Source organism: Carcharhinus amblyrhynchos, chromosome 17 (assembly GCF_965287045.1).
Source record: "Carcharhinus amblyrhynchos chromosome 17, sCarAmb.v2.hapA, whole genome shotgun sequence".
Classification (NCBI taxonomy): Eukaryota; Metazoa; Chordata; class Chondrichthyes; order Carcharhiniformes; family Carcharhinidae; genus Carcharhinus; species Carcharhinus amblyrhynchos.
This window is the reverse complement of record NC_137340.1, coordinates 12,730,342-12,751,383: the sequence shown is the minus strand read 5'-3', so window position 1 is coordinate 12,751,383 and position 21,042 is coordinate 12,730,342. Positions and strand designations below refer to the sequence as shown.

Here is a 21,042-nt window from a genome sequence, read left to right as displayed (position 1 = left end):
GAACAGATACTACATTTGATCTTAGCCAAAAGGCCGACTGTTAAATGTGGCCATTTTCATCAGTAGATGTCGGGAACAAAATGGCATCCAAGGTCAACTCAATGAATAAGATTTATACAAAGTCACGCTGATAGCAGTCAGACATAAATACTTTCTCAGGGTCTGGCTTTTAGTGACATGAGTATGAATCTGTGGGAATATTAACTTTAACCTTTGCTGTGTTGCTGAGCAACCAAGGGAGATAACATCCAAAATTAAGGACAAATAAGATCCCAGGAGGTCAGGATGTAAATTGTTATTGTCTGGAGTTGGTGACAGGGATGCTTATTGACTGGTTTGTATTAAGGTTTAATGGGTTATGGCCAGCAGAAAGACGGGCAATAAGATTCTGAGAAATGTATATTTGGCCTTATGGAGGCATGATGTTTGGTTCGCCAGAGGCTCCGAGTAGTGTGCTGAGTCATCTAATATGATTCTCCCATTTGATCGATTGGTCAATAAAAGACACGTCTTGGAACAGCTCATTTGTTTCGCAAGTTTCCGTGCTTAGTTTAAATTTTAGCAATTCACAGTCTCACACAAAACCACCCTCCGCCTCCCACTACACATATGAAGAAAGATTAGACTGGTTGGGGTCAGTATATATTAGAGTTTAGAAGATGGAGAGGTGACCTTATTGAAACATAGAAGATCCTGAGGGGACTTGACAGGTTCCCCTTTCTGGAAGAGACTAGAACCAGGGAAAACAGTTTAAAAGTAGGGGGTTTCCCACTTAAGCTGAAGATGAGAGGAATTTTTTTCACTCAGAAGTTTATGAAGCTTTGGAATTCTCTTTGCCAGATGGCAATGGAGGCAGGTCAATGATTATTTTTAAGGCAAAGGTAGGTCAATTCTTGGCTAACAAGGGAGTCAAAGGTTATTGGGTTAGGTGGAATGGGGAGCTGAGGCAACAATCAGATCAGCCATGATCTTATTGATTATTGGAGCAGGCTCAAGGGGCTACATGGCTGACTCCTGCTCCAAATTTGTGTGTTTGTATGTATGTCCACATGGTTTGTTCATATGTTGATTTGCCAGCCCAGCAGATAAAATATATGCAACAAAAACAGAAAATGTTGGGAAATCTCAGCAGATCTGACAGCATCTGTGGAGAGAGAATCAAGCTAACATTTTGCATCTGGATGGCCTTGGTGAGGCTAGACCTACAACTGTGTGCAGTTTTGGTCTCCTTTTCTGAGGAAGGATGTTCTTGCTCTTGAGGGAGTGCAGCAAAGGTTTCCAGGCTGATTGCGAGGATGGCGGGACTGATGTATGAGGAGAGATTGGCTAGGTTAGGATTGTTTTCACTGGCGTTCAGATGAGTAAGGGAGGATCTCATCGAGACTTGTAAAATTCTAACAGGGCCCTACAGGATAGAAGCAAGAAGGACGTTCCCAATGATAGGGGCGTCCAGAAGCAGGGGTCACAGTCTGAGGTGGAATATATAATAATCATTTAGACTTGTCTATCAATCTAACAATCCAGCTACGTATTTTATGTACACATGTATCTTTGAGTTGGTAATGGAGTTTACATCTGCAGTTATTTTAGGGTGGGGTTTGGGCCTAGGTAGGGTGCTCTTTTGGAGAATCGGTGCAAACTCAATGGGCCGAATGGCCTCATCTGCACTGTAGAAATTCGATGATTTTATTGAAATCAGTAGGTTAGCACTTTAATGGGAAGAGTCACTGTTCTTACTTTCTCCACACGATGGTGCTGTTACGTTTAAGAATATGTTTACAAGAATTGTTGCTCATTTTTTTACCCAAGGGATGGGGCGGTAACCTATCTCAGCCTGTTATAACAAACACAGCGAAAAGACAAGACTCTAGCTAAGAACCAAAGGCCACAGGAGATTCACACGTAGCGACTACAAAAGCAGTGTGTATCATGACTTTAATGTAGGCAAAAGTCCCTTAACAAAGACTTGAGGAAAATGGCTGCTTGGTCAAAGGAGCGGAGATTTAGGAGGAGTGGCCATAGGGTTGTTGAACAAAACATGGATTTTAAAATGGCTCATCAAGAAGGAGAAAGCTTTAGGCAATTCATTCTTGACAGCAAGATCCAGGTGACTACAGGTACAGTCACTAACTTAGGGGCAAAGGAAAGCAAGAGACTGTTACTAGGAAAATGGAGAATTTTCAGGTGGACTATAAGTCTGAAGGAGGTTAACTGATCTCTGAAAGATTCCAGCTCCAAGAGAAGAATTATACATTTGTGGTGCAGGGATTTTGGGAATCAGTGTCAGTTCGGCATCAGGCAGGTGGGAATGATGGGTGAGTTTGACTTGGGGCAGGACTTCACAGTTTGCACTGGGTGAGTGAGGTTGTTGGACTGCTCAGTCCCTCCCCAGCCGTCTCACAGTGGTGAGTCAAACATCGACTGGCCAGCACGAGGCCAGGGAATGTGGCCAATTAGCGTTGGGAAGGGGACGGCCCAGCCAACTGGGCATCAAGGGTGGGACCAAAAACAGGAGGTGGGGGGTTGTCATGAACCATAAATCAGTAAGGCTACCAGTTTACCACGCCCTCTCACCTGCTCTTTATTTGTTTAGGCAGCCCTAAGAACAGTGAAGAAATAACCTCTGCTAACATACAGAAGCTGCCACCTTTAGCTGCAGTCTCTGCTGCCACGTATGTAGCTGTGGCCTCATCTGCAGCCCCTTTCATCTACCCTTGTGCTGTGTTATGCTGACGGTACTGGCTTGTTGGTGGGTAGGAGGCAGAGATCTAGTGCTGCGCTCTGTGCATAAACCTACTGTCAAGAAAAGGATCTGCATCTGGTTCCCTATCTCACCAGCCAGCTTGGATCCGTTTCACATCAACCACCTCTTTATCAATGGGTAATGTTGTGATGGTAATAGAGCACTTGCTATTTTTCCTTGCTCCAGATGTGGTGTTGTTACGACTCATAGTTTGTTTCAACAAACACTTTTAACAAACATTTCTTCCAACTCTCCATGAGCACTTCCACGAGGTTACCAAATTATGCCAAAAAAAGATAACTACTCTGATGACATGCTGCATTCCATCTAATCCCCTGAATTTATCATAGAATAGAGTCATAAAATTCCTACAGTGCAGAAGGAGGCCACTTGGCCCATCAAGTCCGCACTGACTCTCCAACAGATTATCCTAGCCAAGACCTATCCCATGTATTTATCCCACTAATCCTCCTAACCCACACATTCTAGGACACTAAGTGGCAATCCAACATGGCCAATCAACCTAACCAGCACATTTTTGGACTGTGCCAGGAAAGCAGAGCACCCGGAGGAAACACATGCAGACATGGGGAGAACATTCAAACTCCACACAGGCAGTCACCTAAGGTGAGAATTGAACACAGATCCCTGGCACTGTGAGGCAGCAATGCTAACCACTGTGCCACCATGCTGCCCATTACTTAACTTTATTAAGTATGAGTTACAGGATGCAATTGCACATTCAGCAGATAAAACCCGACTTTGCCGTTAGAATTCCTTTTTCAGTAATGATATCCCCGTGTGAGTGTCCTATTCTCTGAAATATGTCATGTGTCAGATATGGACCACTTAGTTGGAGATCATTCTTGCTGGATCTAGTTATCCCTGTGTTAGCATTTGTTTGTTTTCAGTTGTATTCTTGCAAAATACAATAGATAATGGCAGTGTCGCAAATGAGATACAAGATGGTGTAGTCAAAATAGGAGATTAACTAAAGGTCAAGCAGGTCGGAGCATGGGGCTGCTGTTTCCGAACATACTGCTCGTCTCAATTTTAGACAGAAGAATTTATTTCGATATTGAGATCTGTAGCTCCACTCCAATTAAACCCAGTCTCAGGATGTGGGAAGAACATGAGAAAAACCAGCAGGATTAGGGACAGATAATGTCTCTAGCCTGCCCTGTAATATTATGTCTGAACTTCTTCATTAACTCCACTTTTCCACCCTGTTCCCACATTACTTAATTCACTTAGTGCCTGAAAATCTATTGATCTGAGTATTGAATGAACTAAATCCCTAGGGTCAAGAATTCAATTCTTATAATCCTCTCAGTGAAGAAATTTCTCATCATCTCAGTCCTAAATGGTCGATCCCTTACTCTGAGGCTATGACCTCCATCTCCTGTAAGAGGATACAGCCTCTCAGCATCTATCCTGGCAAGCCCTGTAAGAGCTTTATAGGTTTTAATGAGGTCACTGCTCATTCTTCTAAACTCAAGACTATTTAGGCCCACGCTACACAATCTCTCCTCACAGGAAATCCTTCTTATCCAATAAATAAAAGCAAAATACTGTGGATGCTGGAAATCTGGAATTAAAACAGAAAAATGCTGGATAAGCTCAGCTGGTCTGGCAGCATCTATAGAGAGAGAAACATAGTTAACATTTCGAGTCTGTATGACCCTTCTACAGAACAGAGGAGGGATAGAAATGTGATGCATTATATAGTTGGAGAGAGGGGTGGAAGAGGTGGGGCAGAATAGAAGGTTTAAGTTTATTTGTTCTTATCACAAGTCAGCTTACATTCTCAGTGCAATGAAGTTACCGTAAAAATCCCCTTGTTGCCACACTCTGGGTTGCTCGGGTACAATGAAGGAGAATTTAGCATGGCCAATGTGCCTATTCAACACGTCTTTTGAACTGTGGGAAGAAACCGGAGCACTGGAGGAAACCCACACTGGGGGGAACGTACAGACTCCCAAACCGGGAATCAAACACAGATCCAGGCGCTGTGAAGCAGCAGTGCTAACTACTGTACAACCGTGCTGCCTGTGGGGGATAGGACAAAGCTGAGGAGAGATTGACAAAGATGTCATGGACACAAGACGAAGGGAGTGTTAATGGTAACAGTAAGGACTAAAAAAGTGCTGATAGTGGCATAATGGAAAGATAGCAAAATGTGTTAATAGGAGGACAAAGGTCAGTGCTGAATAAAAACAAAACTTGCATCCGAGGGTTCTGAAAGAAATGGCGGAGGTGATAGTGGATGCCTTGGTGGTTATTTTCCAGACGTCGCTGGATTCCGGGGAAGTGCCGGAAGATTGGAAAACGGCTAATGTTACACCGTTGTTTAAGAAGGGTGCCAGGCAAATGGCAGGGAATTATAGGCCGGTTAGTTTAACGTCTGTTGTAGGTAAAATGTTAGAATCCGTCATCAAGGAGGAAATAGCGAGGCATCTTGAGGGGAATTGCTTGATAGAGCGGACGCAGCACGGTTTCATTAAAGGGAAGTCGTGTCTGACAAATTTATTGGAGTTCTATGAGATGTGTCTAGGGCGGTGGATAAAGGAGAGCCGGTGGATGTGGTCTTTCTTAATTTTCAGAAGGCGTTTGACAAGGTACCTCACAAGAGGTTATTGCAGAAGGTCAGGGGACATGGAGTTGGGGGTAGGGTGTTAGCGTGGATAGAGGATTGGTTGTCAAATAGGAGGCAGAGAGTGGGGGTCAATGGGTGCTATTCGGATTGGCGATTGGTGACTAGTGGAGTGCCCCAGGGGTCGGTGCTGGGGCCTCAGCTATTTACCATTTATATAGATGATCTGGAGGAGGGAACCGAGTGTATGGTGTCGAAATTTGCTGATGACACCAAGATTGGTGGAACGGCAAATTGTGCGGAGGGAGTAGAGAGTCTACAGAAGGATCTAGATAGGCTGGGCGAATGGGCCAGGAACTGGCAAATGGAATTTAATGTTGGCAAGTGCGAGGTGGTCCACTTTGGTAGGAATAATGGTAGGAAGGATTATTACTTACGTGGCGAAAAACTGCAGCAGGCGACGGTGCAAAGGGACCTCGAGGTCCTTGCGCATGAGTTGCAAAAACCCAGCTTGCAGGTGCAGCAGGTGGTCAGGAAGGCGAATGGGATGCTGGCCTTCATCGCGCGGGGGATTGAATATAAAAGTAGGGAGGTCTTGCTGCAGCTGTATAGGGCATTGGTGAGGCCGCAGCTGGAGTACTGTGTGCAGTTTTGGGCGCCGTACTTACGCAAGGATATTTTGGCCTTGGAGGGAGTGCAGAGGAGGTTTATTAGGCTGATGCCGGAGTTGAGGGGGTTGAGCTATGAGGAGAGGCTGAATAAACTAGGCTTGTACTCGTTAGAGTTTAAGAATGAGGGGACATCTCATTGAGACGTATAAGATGATGAATGGGATGGATAGGATAGAGGTGGAGAGACTCTTCCCGCTCAGACAGTAGGACTCGGGGGCACAGCCTCAAGATAAAGGGGGGGCGGTTTAGAACGGAGTTGAGGAGGAACTTCTTCACTCAAAGGGTGGTGAATCTCTGGAATTCTCTGCCCGTTGAAGTGGTGGAGGCTGCCTCGCTAAATATTTTTAAGACGCGGGTTGATGGGTTTTTGATAAGAGGGGGATTAAGGGTTATGGGGAGAGGGCGGGAATGTGGAACTGAGCCACGACAGATCAGCCATGATCTTATTGAATGGCGGGGCAGGCTCGAAGGGCTAGATGGCCTACTCCTGCTCCTATTTCTTATGTTCTTATGTTAAAGAACTAGTGACACATGGCCCTGTGGGGCAGGGGGAATTATATTGGGACAAACCAAGGAAACAAAAAAGCGTCAGGATGGAGGGGAAGGTTCACAGTCAATATTGAGTCCAGAAGACTGCAACTTGCGTAATCGGAAGATGGGATGTTGTTCCATTCCTATCCAATCATGGTCAGCAGTTCTATCAGTAAATTTCATAACAACTTGGGGTGTTACAGTAGTCAGTTGCCAATCCATCTCCTTTTTCATTAATTTATTGAAGGTTCCTTTCTTGTCCGTCGACATTCCTCTCTCTCACACATCTCTTTAGCTGCAGAAAGCTTTGTTCACCCCATCAATTCCTATAGAGCTCTTGGAGGGCTTGAGCTCAACATATCACAATCTGGTGAACTGGTGCAACAACAATAATCTCTCCCTCAATGTCAACAAAATGAAGGAGATTGTCGTTGATTTCAGGAAGCATAAAGGAGAACATACCCCTGTCTACATCAATGGGGACAAAGTAGAAAGGGTCGAGAGCTTTGTGTTTTTAGGTGTCCAGATCACCAACAACCTGTCCTGGCTCACCCCAGTGCCGACACTATAGTTAAGAAAGCCCACCAGTGCCTCTACTTTCTCAGACGACTAAGGGAATTTGGCATGTCAGCTATGACTCTCACCAACTTTTACAGATACACCATAGAAAGCATTCTTTCTGGTTGTATCACAGCTTGGTATGGCTCCTTTGGGAAAAAGATGCAAAAGTCTGAGGTCACGTACGAACCAACTCAAGAACAGCTTCTTCCCTGCTGCCATCAGACTCTTGAATGGATCTACCTCGCATTAAGTTGATCTTTCTCTACACTCTAGCTATGATTTTAACACTACATTCTGCACTCTCTCCTTTCCTTCTCTGCAAATGGTATGTTTTGTGTGTACAGCGTGCAAGAAACAATACTTTTCTCTGTATGTTAATACATGTGACACAAATAAATCAAATCAAATCAAATCTGGGAAATGTAGCAATTTCAGTTTGTGAGAACATGGTTGACAGCTGTGCGATCAATATATTGAAATACATTGCTGAAATAAAGACAGGTGAAAGAACATAAGAACATAAGAAATAGGAGCAGGAGTAGGCCATCTAGCCCTTCGAGCCTGCCCCGCCATTCAATAAGATCGTGGCTGATCTGTCGTGGCTCAGTTCCACTTTCCCGCCCTCTCCCCATAACCCTTAATCCCCTCTCTTATCAAGAGCCCATCAACCCGCTTCTTAAAAATATTTAGCGAGGCAGCCTCCACCACTTCAACGGGCAGAGAATTCCAGAGATTCACCACCCTTTGAGTGAAGAAGTTCCTCCTCAACTCCGTTCTAAACCGCCTCCCCCTTATCTTGAGGCTGTGCCCCCTAGTCCTACTGTCTTTTTTGAGCGGGAAGAGTCTCTCCACCTCTATCCTATCCATCCCATTCATCATCTTATACGTCTCAATGAGATCTCCCCTCATTCTTCTAAACTCTAACGAGTACAAGCCTAGTTTATTCAGCCTCTCCTCATAGCTCAATCCCCTCAACTCCGGTATCAGCCTAGTAAACCTCCTCTGCACTCCCTCCAGGGCCAAAATATCCTTGCGCAGGTGCGGCGCCCAAAACTGCACACAGTACTCCAGCTGCGGCCTCACCAATGCCCTATACAGCTGCAGCAAGACCTCCCTACTTTTATATTCAATCCCCCTCGCTATGAAGGCCAGCATCCCATTCGCCTTCCTGACCACCTGCTGCACCTGCAAGCTGGGTTTTTGCGACTCATGCACAAGGACCCCGAGGTCCCTCTGCACCGTCGCCTGCTGCAGTTTTGTGCTTTAATCCCTGTAGATACCAGTAAGATAAAAGAACCAAACTTACTGACTGACTCCCCTCACTCCAATCTCCACTCCTGCCGGAAGAAAACAATGGACAAGATTTCAAATTTTATAACTTTTACTTTAAAAGTCAAACCAAAAATCAACACAATTCAAACACGTATTAACAAGCAAATTACACTCTGTCAGAACTATAAATTACACTTTGATTAACTGATACAACTCCCCTTGGCACATGTGGCAGCACATGCCATCATAAAGTCCATCACAACTCTATCTTCTTCAGGTAGAGTACAATTCCTTGGTGGCACAGTGGTTAGCACTGCTGCCTCACAGCGCTGGGAACCTGGGTTCAACTCCAGCCTTGGGTCACTGTCTGGGTGGAGTTTGCTTGTTCTCCTCAAGTAGGTTTCCTCTGGGGGCTCCCGTTTCTTCCCACACTCCAATGATGTGCAGGTTAGGTTGATTGGCCATGCTAAACTGTCCCTTAGTGTCAATGGAGATTAGCAGGGTAAATAGGGATTGAACCTGCATTGGATTGTTGCTGGTATTGACTAGATGGGCTAAATGGCCTCCATCTGCACTGTCGGAATTCTATGATTCCATTCTATAAATCACCATTGACAGCAGCTTTATTCCATGGATACAGTCAGTGCCAAAGAGTGCACTCTTTAGCTCAGCTTATGGCAGTCCTGTCGGTGAAGATTCCCTAAAATGATTGAAGCAGTGGCAGTAACTTTATTTCACTATCCCAACGCTCAGTCTTCAGCTTTCACTAATTTTATCTGTCCTACACACAAATCTTTCCACAGCCAGCCTGCTTTGATCACCTGCCGAAATCTGGGGTGGGATTCTCTGGCCAGGCTCACCTCAAGACCAGAAATTCACACACCAGCTCAACTGACCTTTAAATGGTCCACTGAATTTTCTGTCTCGCCCGCAGTGAGCGATACAGGAGAATTTTGACCCTGATCTCTGAGAGCTCTGTGCATTAAAGGACCAGGTATCATCTGTATGGTGTCGGTTGCAAGAAACCTGCTTATAATCATCCAAACATTGGAAAGATCTGCATTAGGATACAGAGTCCTTCAGGGAGTTGAAAGGATGACCTGCTCCCACTGGAGATATAGATTTAGGTCAAAGAGAACCATGCCATTCCAACAGCGCAGGAGGCCCATCGCGTCTGCATCAACTCTCTGAACAAGCACCTTACCCACCACCTTCTGCTCTATCACTGTAACCCCACGCATTTACCAATCCACCTAACCTGCACACCTTTGAACAGAGCAGCCTGTTACTCCTTTACATCTGGCAAAAAAATAAGCACAGGTTGCTTGTCCCTTCCCCATTCCCCCTGAACAGCAGGGGATAAAGAGGGATAAGATCCAGCAGAATGGAACTCCTCTCTACCACCAATGACTTACTGGTGTGAAAAATCCAGGCTAGAGCAAGCATGTGTTCTGGCAAAAAAAAATTGTTACATCGTTTTGTTTAACAATATAGAAGGCACTGCATTATATCTGATCAATAATCAGATTGGTGCGGTAACACGATGGATGCTTTTACTCAAGGTGCTGTAGAACACTGGAGACATAAAATTCATTATAAGAGAACTTTAAATATCACTGCCTCAGTGTGTTCCCTCCCATCCCTCTAGTGTTTCAATGAGAAAATCACAGAACTAAATACTGCAGCATGACATGCAATTTTCCATTCTGTTCTGTTTTAAGAACTTGCTTCCCTGTGGAATACAACCGTACCGACTGTTTTGCGACAAAACAGCACTAAAGGGGGAAATGAATGGGATTTGGGCCGCAATAGTGGGCCTTGCAGAACATTACAAACACTTAAATGTAGATACATTAATGGCAACAATGAGTGAGCCAATCATTGACTTCCAAGGTTGGCCAGCCCTCATTGTAGATTTCCTTTAGTCCACTTCCAGTGGCGTACTCAAAATAAAACCTAAGCAACTCAACCTTATTCTCCTGGTGAACTTGTTTGGCAAGTTCCTGGGTAAGTGTTTGGTTGGACAACATTGGTAACGTTTATAGAAAAAAGGCAGCCACAACGGGGTCAGAGGCTAAGTAATTCTGCGGATGAGGAAGTTACACTCTTAGTGAAATCTACAAATGACACTATTGACCTAATTCTGTGAAGGGAAGAAATTCACAGTGGATCTTACAACTTGTGCAATATTCATGCATTATGAAAGTTGCAAAGAACATGCAATATTCAAAGGGTATTTTTTTAAAATGTCTTCTGTCAGCAAGACTTTTATAATAGCTTGGAAAAGTTTTGAAAATGGAATCTTCATATACGAGCTGATTTTTTAAAAGATGAAATACCAAGCCCTAGAATTAACCACCCCCCCAAAAAAACTGGAGAAATTGCAATTTTTAATTTTAATTGCAGGGTTGGCACAGAGGTTAGCACAGACTCACAGCACCAGGGACCTGGGTTCGATTCCCAGCTTGGGTCATTGTTTGTGTGGTATTTGCATATTCTCCTTGTGTCTGCATGGATTTCAATCATAGAACCCTACAGTGCAGAAAGTGGCCCTTTGGCCCATTGACCACAATCCCACCCAGGCCCTACCCCCATATCCCTACATATTATTACCCGATAAACCCTCTAACCTAAGCATCTAGGGATACTAAGGGGCAATTTTATCATGGCCAATCAACCTAACCCGCACATCTTTGGACTGTGGGAGGAAACCGGAGCACCAGAGGAAACGGTAGCACAGTGGTTAGCACTGCTGCTTCACAGCTCCAGGGACCTGGGTTTGATTCCCAGCTCGGGTCACTGTCTGTGTGGAGTTTGCACATTCTCCTCGTGTCTGCGTGAGTTTCCTCCGGGTGCTCCAGTTTCCTCCCACAGTACAAAGATGTGCAGATTAGATGGATTGGCCATGCTAAATTGACCCTAGTGTCAGCTGGATTAGCAGGGTAAATATGTGGGGTGACAGGACTAGGGCCTGGGTGGGATTGTGGTCAGTGCAGACTCGATGGGCCAAATGACCTCCTTCTGCACTGTAGGGATTCTATGATTCTTCTAGGAAATGTAAACTTTCACTGCCTAATCCTGAAAAATTAAAAGAACATGAAATTGGAAAATGTTATAATTCAAACTAATCTTTCTTAAAAAAACACAACAAATCCAATTCAAAGTTCACCGATTTCCACTGCATGGACCTCAGTAATATCAAGGTGTAATTTCTGATTGAATTCCAGTATTATTCACTGAAAGGACTGCTGCTATTTTTGTAAAAAGAGTGAACTGTACAGGAGTTAGAACGAAGAACAAAGAAAATTACAGAACAGGAACAGATCCTTCAGCCCTCCAAGTCTAAATCAACCACGCTGCCCGACTTAACTAAAACCCCCTACCCTTCTGGGGACCATATCCCTCTATTCCCATCCTATTCATGTACTTGTCAAGACGCCCCTGAAAAGTCACTACCGTATCCCCTTCTGCTACCTCCCCCGGCAACAAGTTCTAGGCACCCACTACTCTGTGTAAAAAATCTACCTCGTACATCTGTTTTAAACCTTGCCCCTCGCACATTAAATTTATGCCCCTAGTAATTGACTCTTCCACCCTGGGAAAAAGCTTCTGATTATCCACTCTGTCCATGCCTCTCATAATCTTGTAGACTTCTATTGGTTCTCCCCTCAACCTTCGTCGTTCCTGTAAGAACAAACCAAGTTTCTCCAACCTCTCCTCATAGCTAATGTCCTCCATACCAGGCAACATCCTGGTAAATCTTCTCTGTACCCTCTCCAAAGCCTCCACATCCTTCTGGTAATGTGGCATCCAGAATTGAACACTATATTCCAAGTGCGGCCTAACTAAAGTTCTATAAAGCTGCAAAATGATTTGCAACAATTTTTAAACTCAATACCCCAGCTGATGAAGGGAAGCATGCCATATGCCTTCTTGACTACCTTCTCCACCTGCATTGTCACTTTCAGTGACCTGTGTACCTGTACACTCAGATCCCTTTGCCTATCAATACTCTTAAGGTTCTGCCATTTACTGTGTATTGCCTATCTGTATTAGCCCTTCCTAAATCACTACCTCACATTTGTCTGGATTAAACTCCATCTGCCATCTCTCCGCCCAAGTCTTCACCTGATGTATATCCTGCTGTATCCTCTGATGGTCCTCACTGATATTCCCCAAATCCACCTAACTTTGTGTCATCCGCAAACTTACTAATCAATCCAGTTACATTTTCCTCCAAATCATTGATATATATTACAAACAGAAAGGTCCCAGCAGTTCCCTGAGGAACGCCATCTTCCATTTCTACCCTCTGTCTTCTTTGACCAAGCCAGCTCACCTCTGACCCCATGCAACTTCACCTTCTGCACCAGTCTGCCATGAGGGATGGTGTCAAAGGCCTTACTGAAGTCCATGTAGATAATATCCACTGCCCTACCCTCATCAATCATCAATATCACTTCCTTGAAAAATTCAATCAAGTTCATGAGACATGACCTCTCCTTTCACAAAACCACGGTGCCTCTCGCTAATACGTCCACTTATTTCCAAGTGGGAATAAATCCTGTCTCGAAGAATCCTCTCCAATAATTTCCCTACCACTGATGTAGGGCTCACCAGCCTGTAATTGCCTGGATTATTCTTGCTACCCTTCTTAAACAAAGGAACAACATTAGCTATTCTCCAATCCTCTGGGACCTCCCCTGTAGCCAGTAAGGATACAAAGATTTCTCTCAAGGCCCCAGCAATTTCCTCCCTTATTTCTCTCAGTATTTTGGAGTATATCTCATCAGGCCCTTGTCAGACTTGTCTACCTTGATGTTTCTCAAGAACCCCAATACCTCCTCCTTTTTGATCGCAACATGACTCAAACTATCTACACATCCTTTCCCAGCAGCATCATCCACCAAGTCCTTCTCTTTGGTGAATACTGTCGCAAAGAACTCATTTAATACCTCGCCCATTTCCTCTGGCTCCACGCATAGATTCCCTCCCTTGTCCTTGAGTGGGCCAACCTTCTCCCTGGCTACCCTCTTGCTCTTTATATATGTATAAAAAGCCTTGGGAATATCCTTAATCCTGCTGACCAATGCTTTTTCATGACCCCTTTCAACCTGCACTTTTCAATTTCAAGTTCTTTAACTTGCTGGTTTATTTATAAGACAAGGTTGGGGGTGGAAGTGCCTGTTCACTTTGTGGTGAAGTGTCATCTTGTGCTGTGACTGCAACTTTTAAAATTAACATCATTTGGTCAAACCATATCCTAAAAGTGCTGAAAGTGAGACATGTACAAACAAACGTACAAATTTGGAGCAGGAGTAGGCCATTTAACCCCTCGTAACTGCACCCCCATTCAATAAAAGCATGGTTGATCTGATTGTAACTTCAACCCCACATTCCTGCCTCTACCCCAATAATCTTTCACCCCCTTGTTAATCAAGAATCTATCCAGCACTTCCTTAAAAATGTTCAAAGACTCTGCCTTTTTGAGGAAGAGAGTTCCAGAGACTCATGACCATGTGAAAGAAAAAGATTCTCCTCAACTTTGCCCTATATGTTAAAAAGCAAAAATGTACTTTCAGAATAAAATATTTTGGGAACTAGTTTCTCAAAGAGGAATTGTAAGATAGATTTTTGGTAAGATGAATCATACCAGCATAAGACTCGATACAGGAATTAGTTTGTACTTATTGACCCTTCTGCCTAGGAAACCACCGCTTGTGATAGCCAAACTTAGTGGAGAATTGTTCCAGTCATACCTCAGCGTTAGCAGTTTAAATACAAGATATTAATTTTAGATTAATTCTGAAGATATGTTTACATAAATATACATTTTTTAAAAATCCTGTCATGGCAGAGAGCATATTTGGTTGCAGTCTCACTAAGAATTGACCATTACAGGGTCTGGATTTTGTTGATGATACTTCTTATATAATATTATTTTCTATAATGGCAGATGGATAGAGAGATCACCCCTTGGAAGCGATGCGGAATTCTCACCAATATGGTGACATGGTGGTTAGCACTACTGCCTCACATCGCCAGGGACCTGGGTTCAATTCCTGGCTTGAGTCACTGCCAGTCCAGAGTTTGCACCTTCTCCCCGTATCTGTGTAAGTTTCCTCTGGGTGCTCCAGTTTCCTCCCACAGTCTGAAAGATGTGCTGGTTAAGTGCATTAGCCATGCTAAATTCTCCCTCAGTGTACCCAAACAGGCACCGGAGTGTGGCAACTAGGGGATTTTCATAGTAACTTCATTGCAGTGTTAATATAAGGCTACTTGTGACAACAAATAAACTTTAAACAGGGAGACAGCAGAAGAGATCAAAGTCAGGGAAGAGGCTTTTTTAAAGTTTATTATTAGTGTCACAAGTAAGCATTGATTGACACTGCAATGAAGTTACTGTGAAAAGACACTAATCGCCACACTCTGGCGCCTGTTCAGGAACACTGAGGGAGATTTTATCATGGCCAGCGCACATAACCAGTACATCTTTTGGAATGTGGGAGGAAACCAGAGCACCCAGAGGAAACCCATGCAGACACCGGGAGAATGTGCAAATTCCACACAGATAGTGACCCAAGATGGGAATTGAATCGGGGTCCCTGGTGCTGTGAGGCAGCAGTGCTAACCATTATAATGCACAGACTTACAAAGCAAACAGAAGCTGCCCTATCAGAGAATGCTGCAAACACTCAGCAGGTCTGACAGCAGCTGCACAGAGAGAATAGAGCCAATGTTTCGAGTCAGGATGCCTGCCTCAAAACTCTATTCCCTCTCTACGGATGCTGCCAGACCTGCTGAGCTTTTTCCAACGTTCTTGTTTCACTCTCAAGCCTCAGCAGCTTTTTGCCTTTATATTAGGAGATACACTACCATTGATGAACCATGAATGAAGAAAGAAATTGCATTTACAGCAGTTTGCGCACCCCCCAGGATGTTCCTGTGCACTTTCCTGCCAATTAAACTTTTAAAGTGTTATCATTATTGTAATGGAGGAAACACGGCCAATCTGCAAGTCCTCGCAAAAAGATTAGTAAGTGAATATTGCACTGTTAAGTGAATCTGGTTGATGGATAAAACACGGGCTGAACATCAGGGAGAAATCCCCTGTTGAAATAGAGTCAAAGTATAAGAGGGCAGGTGTGGTCTTGATATGGAAAATCTGGCCACTCCCAACAGCAAGGTAGTCAGTGTGTTTGCTTTTCTACCTGCCCAACTTCCAGGTCATAGTTTGACAGGGGTCATGTGCATTTTAAAAGTTTCAATGACAACAGAAGATGATGCTTCTTCCCCACAAAGCGAGTCAGCATTTCCACCACAGAACCTTTACTTATTAATAAACCAACAGACGCTGAAGTCTGTGGACAAGACTTGAATGTGCAGCCTTCTGACCCAGAGGTGAGAATATGAGCTAAGATACTACCACTCATATGGTAATCTTATCCTAGCAATTCTGTCCCATTACGTAGGATCATCTTCATTTCTACCCATTACAGTTAATTTACATCCCATTACCGACAGGATATTGTACTCACCCAGAGAGACATCCCGTTTATAGGATAATGGCTAATTGCTTCTCCTGAGATGCCACATACATCCATAGAAGGAAAATTGGTTCAGGATTACTATTCATTTGCATATAATGATGCTAAACGTGGCTCTTGACTCATCCAACATAAATTGGCTCAATTAAAAGAGTCCAGTCATACTTTGTAATTAGCATGAGCAAAGTACAAGACTGGTTGATTATGATTAACTCTTAACTTATCTCTGAGGTTGGGCGAGGCAACATTCAGTGCATGAAGAGCAATGAGTTGCTGTAACTATGTCTACAGCACTACAATTAATACCAGTGTACAGTCAGTTAATCAGATTGCAGTGATCCAGTGACTAATACTGGTCTCAGGTCATAAATGCAATCATCTTGCTTTTGATATTTCAGTAGCACATTACCTCAATTAGCAGAGTATTATATTTACAAAATTACATCATTCACTGGATTAAACTCAATGCCAGCATTTCAATCACGTCTATTCTTTAAGCAAGAGGCCCATTGTGTCTTCTATCTTTTAGATGAAATTCTACCATTTCCTTCTTTGGAATCTATACCTCATTATTTTTTCTCTCTTTCTAATACATTTGTCACTGTTTTAATTTGATGAGGTGCAGTGTAACTCCCAATCTGCCTTGTCAGGTCAAATGGAATAACAATCCTTTTCAAATCTGAGCAATTCATCATTATTAGCAGGGGTAACATTATTATTTCTATTCTCGAGATGTATGTTACAATCCACTTTGTGCAACTTTTGGGAATTCTGCATTTCCTGTAGTCCCTCCTGTTTGTTTGAATGCATTCTACCACAGGATTACTTCACACCTCGTTTACTTGGTTAGAGTCAGTTTTCCACTTGATCAATATCCCTCGTGACACTAAGGTCCTGAAGAGTTCTGTCGCAGTTCAATTTCTGCAAAATGAATTCTTTCTCCAAACTCTCCACCTGTTTTGGATCACCTGCCCTCACCTCCACTGCTGGAAGCCTGAACCATGCCATTGTTCACCAGCTAGACTTGTCAGTTTCAATACTCCCCAAGCCAACCTCATGTCATCTCTTGAGCTTCTGTACACTCTATAGCTGCGCAACCTTAGCTAGTGAGTGGGCTGCACGAGTGACCCTCCTTCATCTCAGTGGGCTGCAAGATTGAAATTGGGCTTGTTCACTAACCATGGTCCTGTGAATAAGATTAAATTCATTTAATACACACCAAATATTTCATAACCAGTTATAGAAAATGCTTAATCATTTATATATTTATAGAACTGCCATCACCTTCAACTGGTAAAACAGAAGAAATATTTACACTTTGGATACAGAGGGAGTGCACACAGCTTTTACAGTCAATGTTGTATGCAAGGGAAGTATTGAAAAACCAAGTAATGACACGCCAGTGAGCCTAACTTCAATGGCAGGGAAACTATTGGAAAAAATTCTGAGGGACAGAATTAATCTCTATTTGGAGAGGCACGGATTAATCAAGGGTAGTCAGCATGGTTTTGTCAAAAGGACATCATGTCCTTTTAATGTGATTAATTTTTTTGAGGACGTGACTAGGTGTGTAGATGAGGGCAGTGAAATTAATGTAGTCTACGTGGACTTCAGTAAGGCTTTGACAAGGTCCCACATGGGAGGCTGATGAAGAAGGTAAGACCCTATGGGATCCAGGGAATTTAGCAAACTGGGTCCAAAATTGGTTTGGTGGCAGGATGCAGTGGTGATGTTCGAAGGTTGAATATTTGACTGGGAGTCTGCGTTTAGTGGTGTCCCGCAGGGAGTGGTCCCTTGTTATTTGTAGTGTACATTAATGATCTGGATGTGAACGTAGGAGGCATGATAACAAAGTTCACAGATGACACAGAATTTAGTGATGTGGTAAATAGTGAGGAGCAGGGCCTTAGATTACAAGATGATAGAGGCAGGCTAGTTAATTGGGCAAAACAGTGGCAAATGGAATTTAACCTGGAAAATGTAAGGTAAAGCATTTTGGGGACGACTAATAAGACAAGGGAATACACAATAAATGGTCAGACTCTCGCAAGTACGGGATCAGAGAGACCTTGGTGTGCACATTCATTGATCTCTGAAGACAGCAGGACAGGTAGATAGATGATTAAGAAGGCATATATGGGATACGTGCCTTTATTAACCGAGAATATAAGAGCAGTGAGGTTATGATGGAACTGTGTAAAACGTTGGTTAGGCCACAGCTGGAATAATGTAAGCAGTTCTGGTCACCACATGATAAGAAGGATGCAATTGCACTAGAGAGGTGCAAAGGAGATTTACCAGGATGCTGCCTGGGCTGGAGCATTTCAGCAATAACAGAGGCTGGGTAGGTTGGGGTTGTTTTCCCTAGAGCAGAGAAGGTCGAGGGGGACCTGAATGAAGTGTATAAAATTATGAGGGGCACAGAAAGGGTGGATGGGAAGAAAATTTTCCCCTTAGCAGAGAAGTCAATAACCAGGGGGCACAGATTTAAGTTAGGGAGCAGGTGATTTATATGAGAGGCTGGTGGGAATCTGGAACTCACTGCCTGAAAGGGTGATAGTGACAGGAACCCTCACGTCATTTAAGAAGCACTTGAAATGCCATAGCCAAGTGTTGGAAAATTGGATTAGAATAGAAAGGTACTTGATGGCTGGTGCAGACTCAATGGGCCAAAGGGCCTCTTTCTATGCTGTAGAACTTTATGACTCTATGATCTCACTTCACGTGACCTTGTTTTATATGTGTGTCACTTCAGTTATTCCAGAAGAAAAACCACACAGACTGAAATCAATGGAATGTGGCAAATTTGTGCAGGAGTAAAAGTCAACAAAATGTCTTGTGGGTCATGCTCAGAACCCAGATGGGCTGTATATGGCCCCTGAGTCCTTACACTGCCACCACTGCTCTGGAGTACTAGTCCAGTGACAGTCCCATCATCTCCCCATGTGCCTTTAATTCCTGAGTGCTGGAATGTGATGTGTCAGTACTCCTGGATGCTGGGGTGTGATGTCTTTAATTTTTCAGTGCTGGGGTGTGAATCACAAAATCCCAACAGTGTGGAAGGAGGCCATTTGGCCCATCAAGCCTGCATCGACAACAATCCCACCCAGGCTCTATCCCCGTAACCCCATGTATTTAACCTGCTAGTGCCCCTAAAGGATAATTTACCATGGCCAATCAACTTCACTTGCACATCTTTGGACTGATGTGTCAAGGTGCTGGGGTGTGATATGTTTTTAATTCCTGGGTTCAGGGGAGTGATATTATCTCCTGGGTGGTGGGATATATGTCTGGGTGCCAAGGTATGATATATCTTTAATTCTTGGGTGCTGGGATATGTCTTTAATTCCTGGGTGCTGGGCTGTGATATGTCTGGGTGCCAAGGTATGATATATCTTTAATTCCTGGGTGCTGGGGTGTGATATATCTTTAATTCCTGGGTGCTGGGGTGTGATATATCTTTAATTCCTGGGTGCTGGGGTGTGATCTGTCAGTAATCCCTGAGTGCTGGGGTGTGGGATGTTACTTCCTGGGTGTGAATGTCTGAGTAATCCCGGGTAAAGATTCGCTCGGACAGTGTCAGCTCTGCGCAGTGGGGCGGGGGAAGGATCCATGAGAGCTGGCGAGGCCGGCTGCGGCAGGCCTGGAAACGCTATGGCTCGGGTGCTGGTTGTGGGCGCGGGTGTGACTGGCAGCCTGTCCGCTTACCTGCTCCGCAGAGACATGGAGAACAGGCTGAGGATAGCTGTGTGGGACAAGGCCAGAGGAGCAGGTCAGTGCGGAAGCGAGCCCAGGAACACGTGACCCGCCGGCAATGGATACATTCGTGTGGGCGGGGCCTCATTTCAATAGGGGACTTTCCAGCTGCAGTTTCCCCGGCTGGCCGCCAGGGGTCAGATCCTCACCCTCTGAAACACACACAGGAAGGGAGCAAATCTCATTCTAATCTCATTACAGACTTCAAATCAGCAGCTCAGATTCAGTTTGATCTTAACTGCTCTCCTAGTGCATGCCCTGGCTGTCACTCAGGCAGTGTAGTCATTGATTTTCATATTACTGTCAGAAAGATTGAAAATTGGCATGATGGTTTTAAAGGGCTGGCACATGCTCGATAGGCTGAATAGCCTCTTTCTTTTTGACCTCATTCTGACACATGTTTGGGCAGAAAGAACTTGCATTGGTCTAGCAACTCAGAGCATTTCACAGCCAGTGAATCCCATCTGCAACACGGTTCCTGTAGCTGAATAGGCAAAAGCAGCAGCTAATTGGTGTGCAATGACCAGATAAGGGAGGAGGCCCATTTGGAGACTGAACGTCAACGTAGGCCTGTTGGGATATAATCTATATAATAACTGGTTTTTGTGGTATTGGTTGAGGGACACTGAGAGAACTCTGTTAGAATTAGGTACCTCTAAACTTCACATAGTGAAAATCAGATCCCCAAAACACTGAACTGTGAGTAGCACAGTGGTTAGCACTGCTACCTCACAGCCTCAGGGACCTGGGTTTGATTTCCAGCTTAGATCATTTTCTGAGCACAGTCTGTGTGATCGCCCCATGTTTGCGTCAGTTTCCTCCATGTGCATTGCCTTCCTCCCATAGTCTGAAAGGCGTGCTGGTTAGATGCATTGGCCATGCTAAATTCTCCCTTAGTGTACCCAAACAGATACCAGAGTGTGGTAACTTGTGGTTTTCCACAGTAACTTCATTGCAGTGTTAATATAAGCTTGCTTGCGACAATAATAAATAAACTTAAACTTTGGAAACTTGTTGCAAAGCAATTTTCTTACAAGTTACAGGAAGACAGATATTGGCAGTTTTATGAAATGTCAGTAGGGCGGAATGGTGGCACAGTTGTTACCACTGCTGCCTCACAGCACCAGGGGACCCAGGTTCAATTCTGGCACCAGTCACTGTCTGTGTGGAGTTTACACGTTCTCCCCTTGTCTGCGTGGGTTTCCTCCGGGTGCTCCGGTTTCCTCCCACAGTCCAAAGATGTGCGGGTTAGGTTGATTGCCATGCTAAATTGCCCCTCGTGTTAGGAGGATTGACAGGATAAATATGTGAGGTTACATGAATAGGGCCTGAGTAGAATTGTGGTTAGTACAGACTCGATGGGCCAAA

At 44.2% G+C, this 21,042-nt stretch overlaps 2 protein-coding genes across 4 annotated transcripts in view; one reads left to right on the top strand and one right to left on the bottom strand.

Moving 5' to 3' along the window:
• Positions 1–19,712, bottom strand: part of lipf (lipase, gastric) — a 70,532-nt gene extending 50,820 nt beyond the window's left edge. The window contains exons 1-2 of one of the 3 annotated variants that reach the window (XM_080205491.1): positions 19,627–19,649; positions 8,406–8,436 (exon numbers count right to left, since the gene is read on the bottom strand). Coding sequence is in view for 1 of the 3 variants with exons in the window: in XM_080205490.1 (XP_080061616.1) it covers positions 19,627–19,643 (17 nt within the window). In the remaining 2 variants the exon portion in view is untranslated. Of the gene's footprint in view, positions 1–8,405; positions 8,437–19,626 lie in introns of all 3 variants that reach the window. The other 2 variants (XM_080205490.1, XM_080205494.1) reach the window with 2 other exon arrangements.
• The window catches only part of rnls (renalase, FAD-dependent amine oxidase), a 136,227-nt gene continuing 134,641 nt past the window's right edge, over positions 19,457–21,042 (top strand). Inside the window, exon 1 of the mRNA XM_080205497.1 lies at positions 19,457–19,690. Within this exon, the coding sequence (XP_080061623.1) occupies positions 19,531–19,690 (160 nt within the window). The 5' untranslated portion in view covers positions 19,457–19,530. The remainder of the gene's footprint in view (positions 19,691–21,042) is intronic.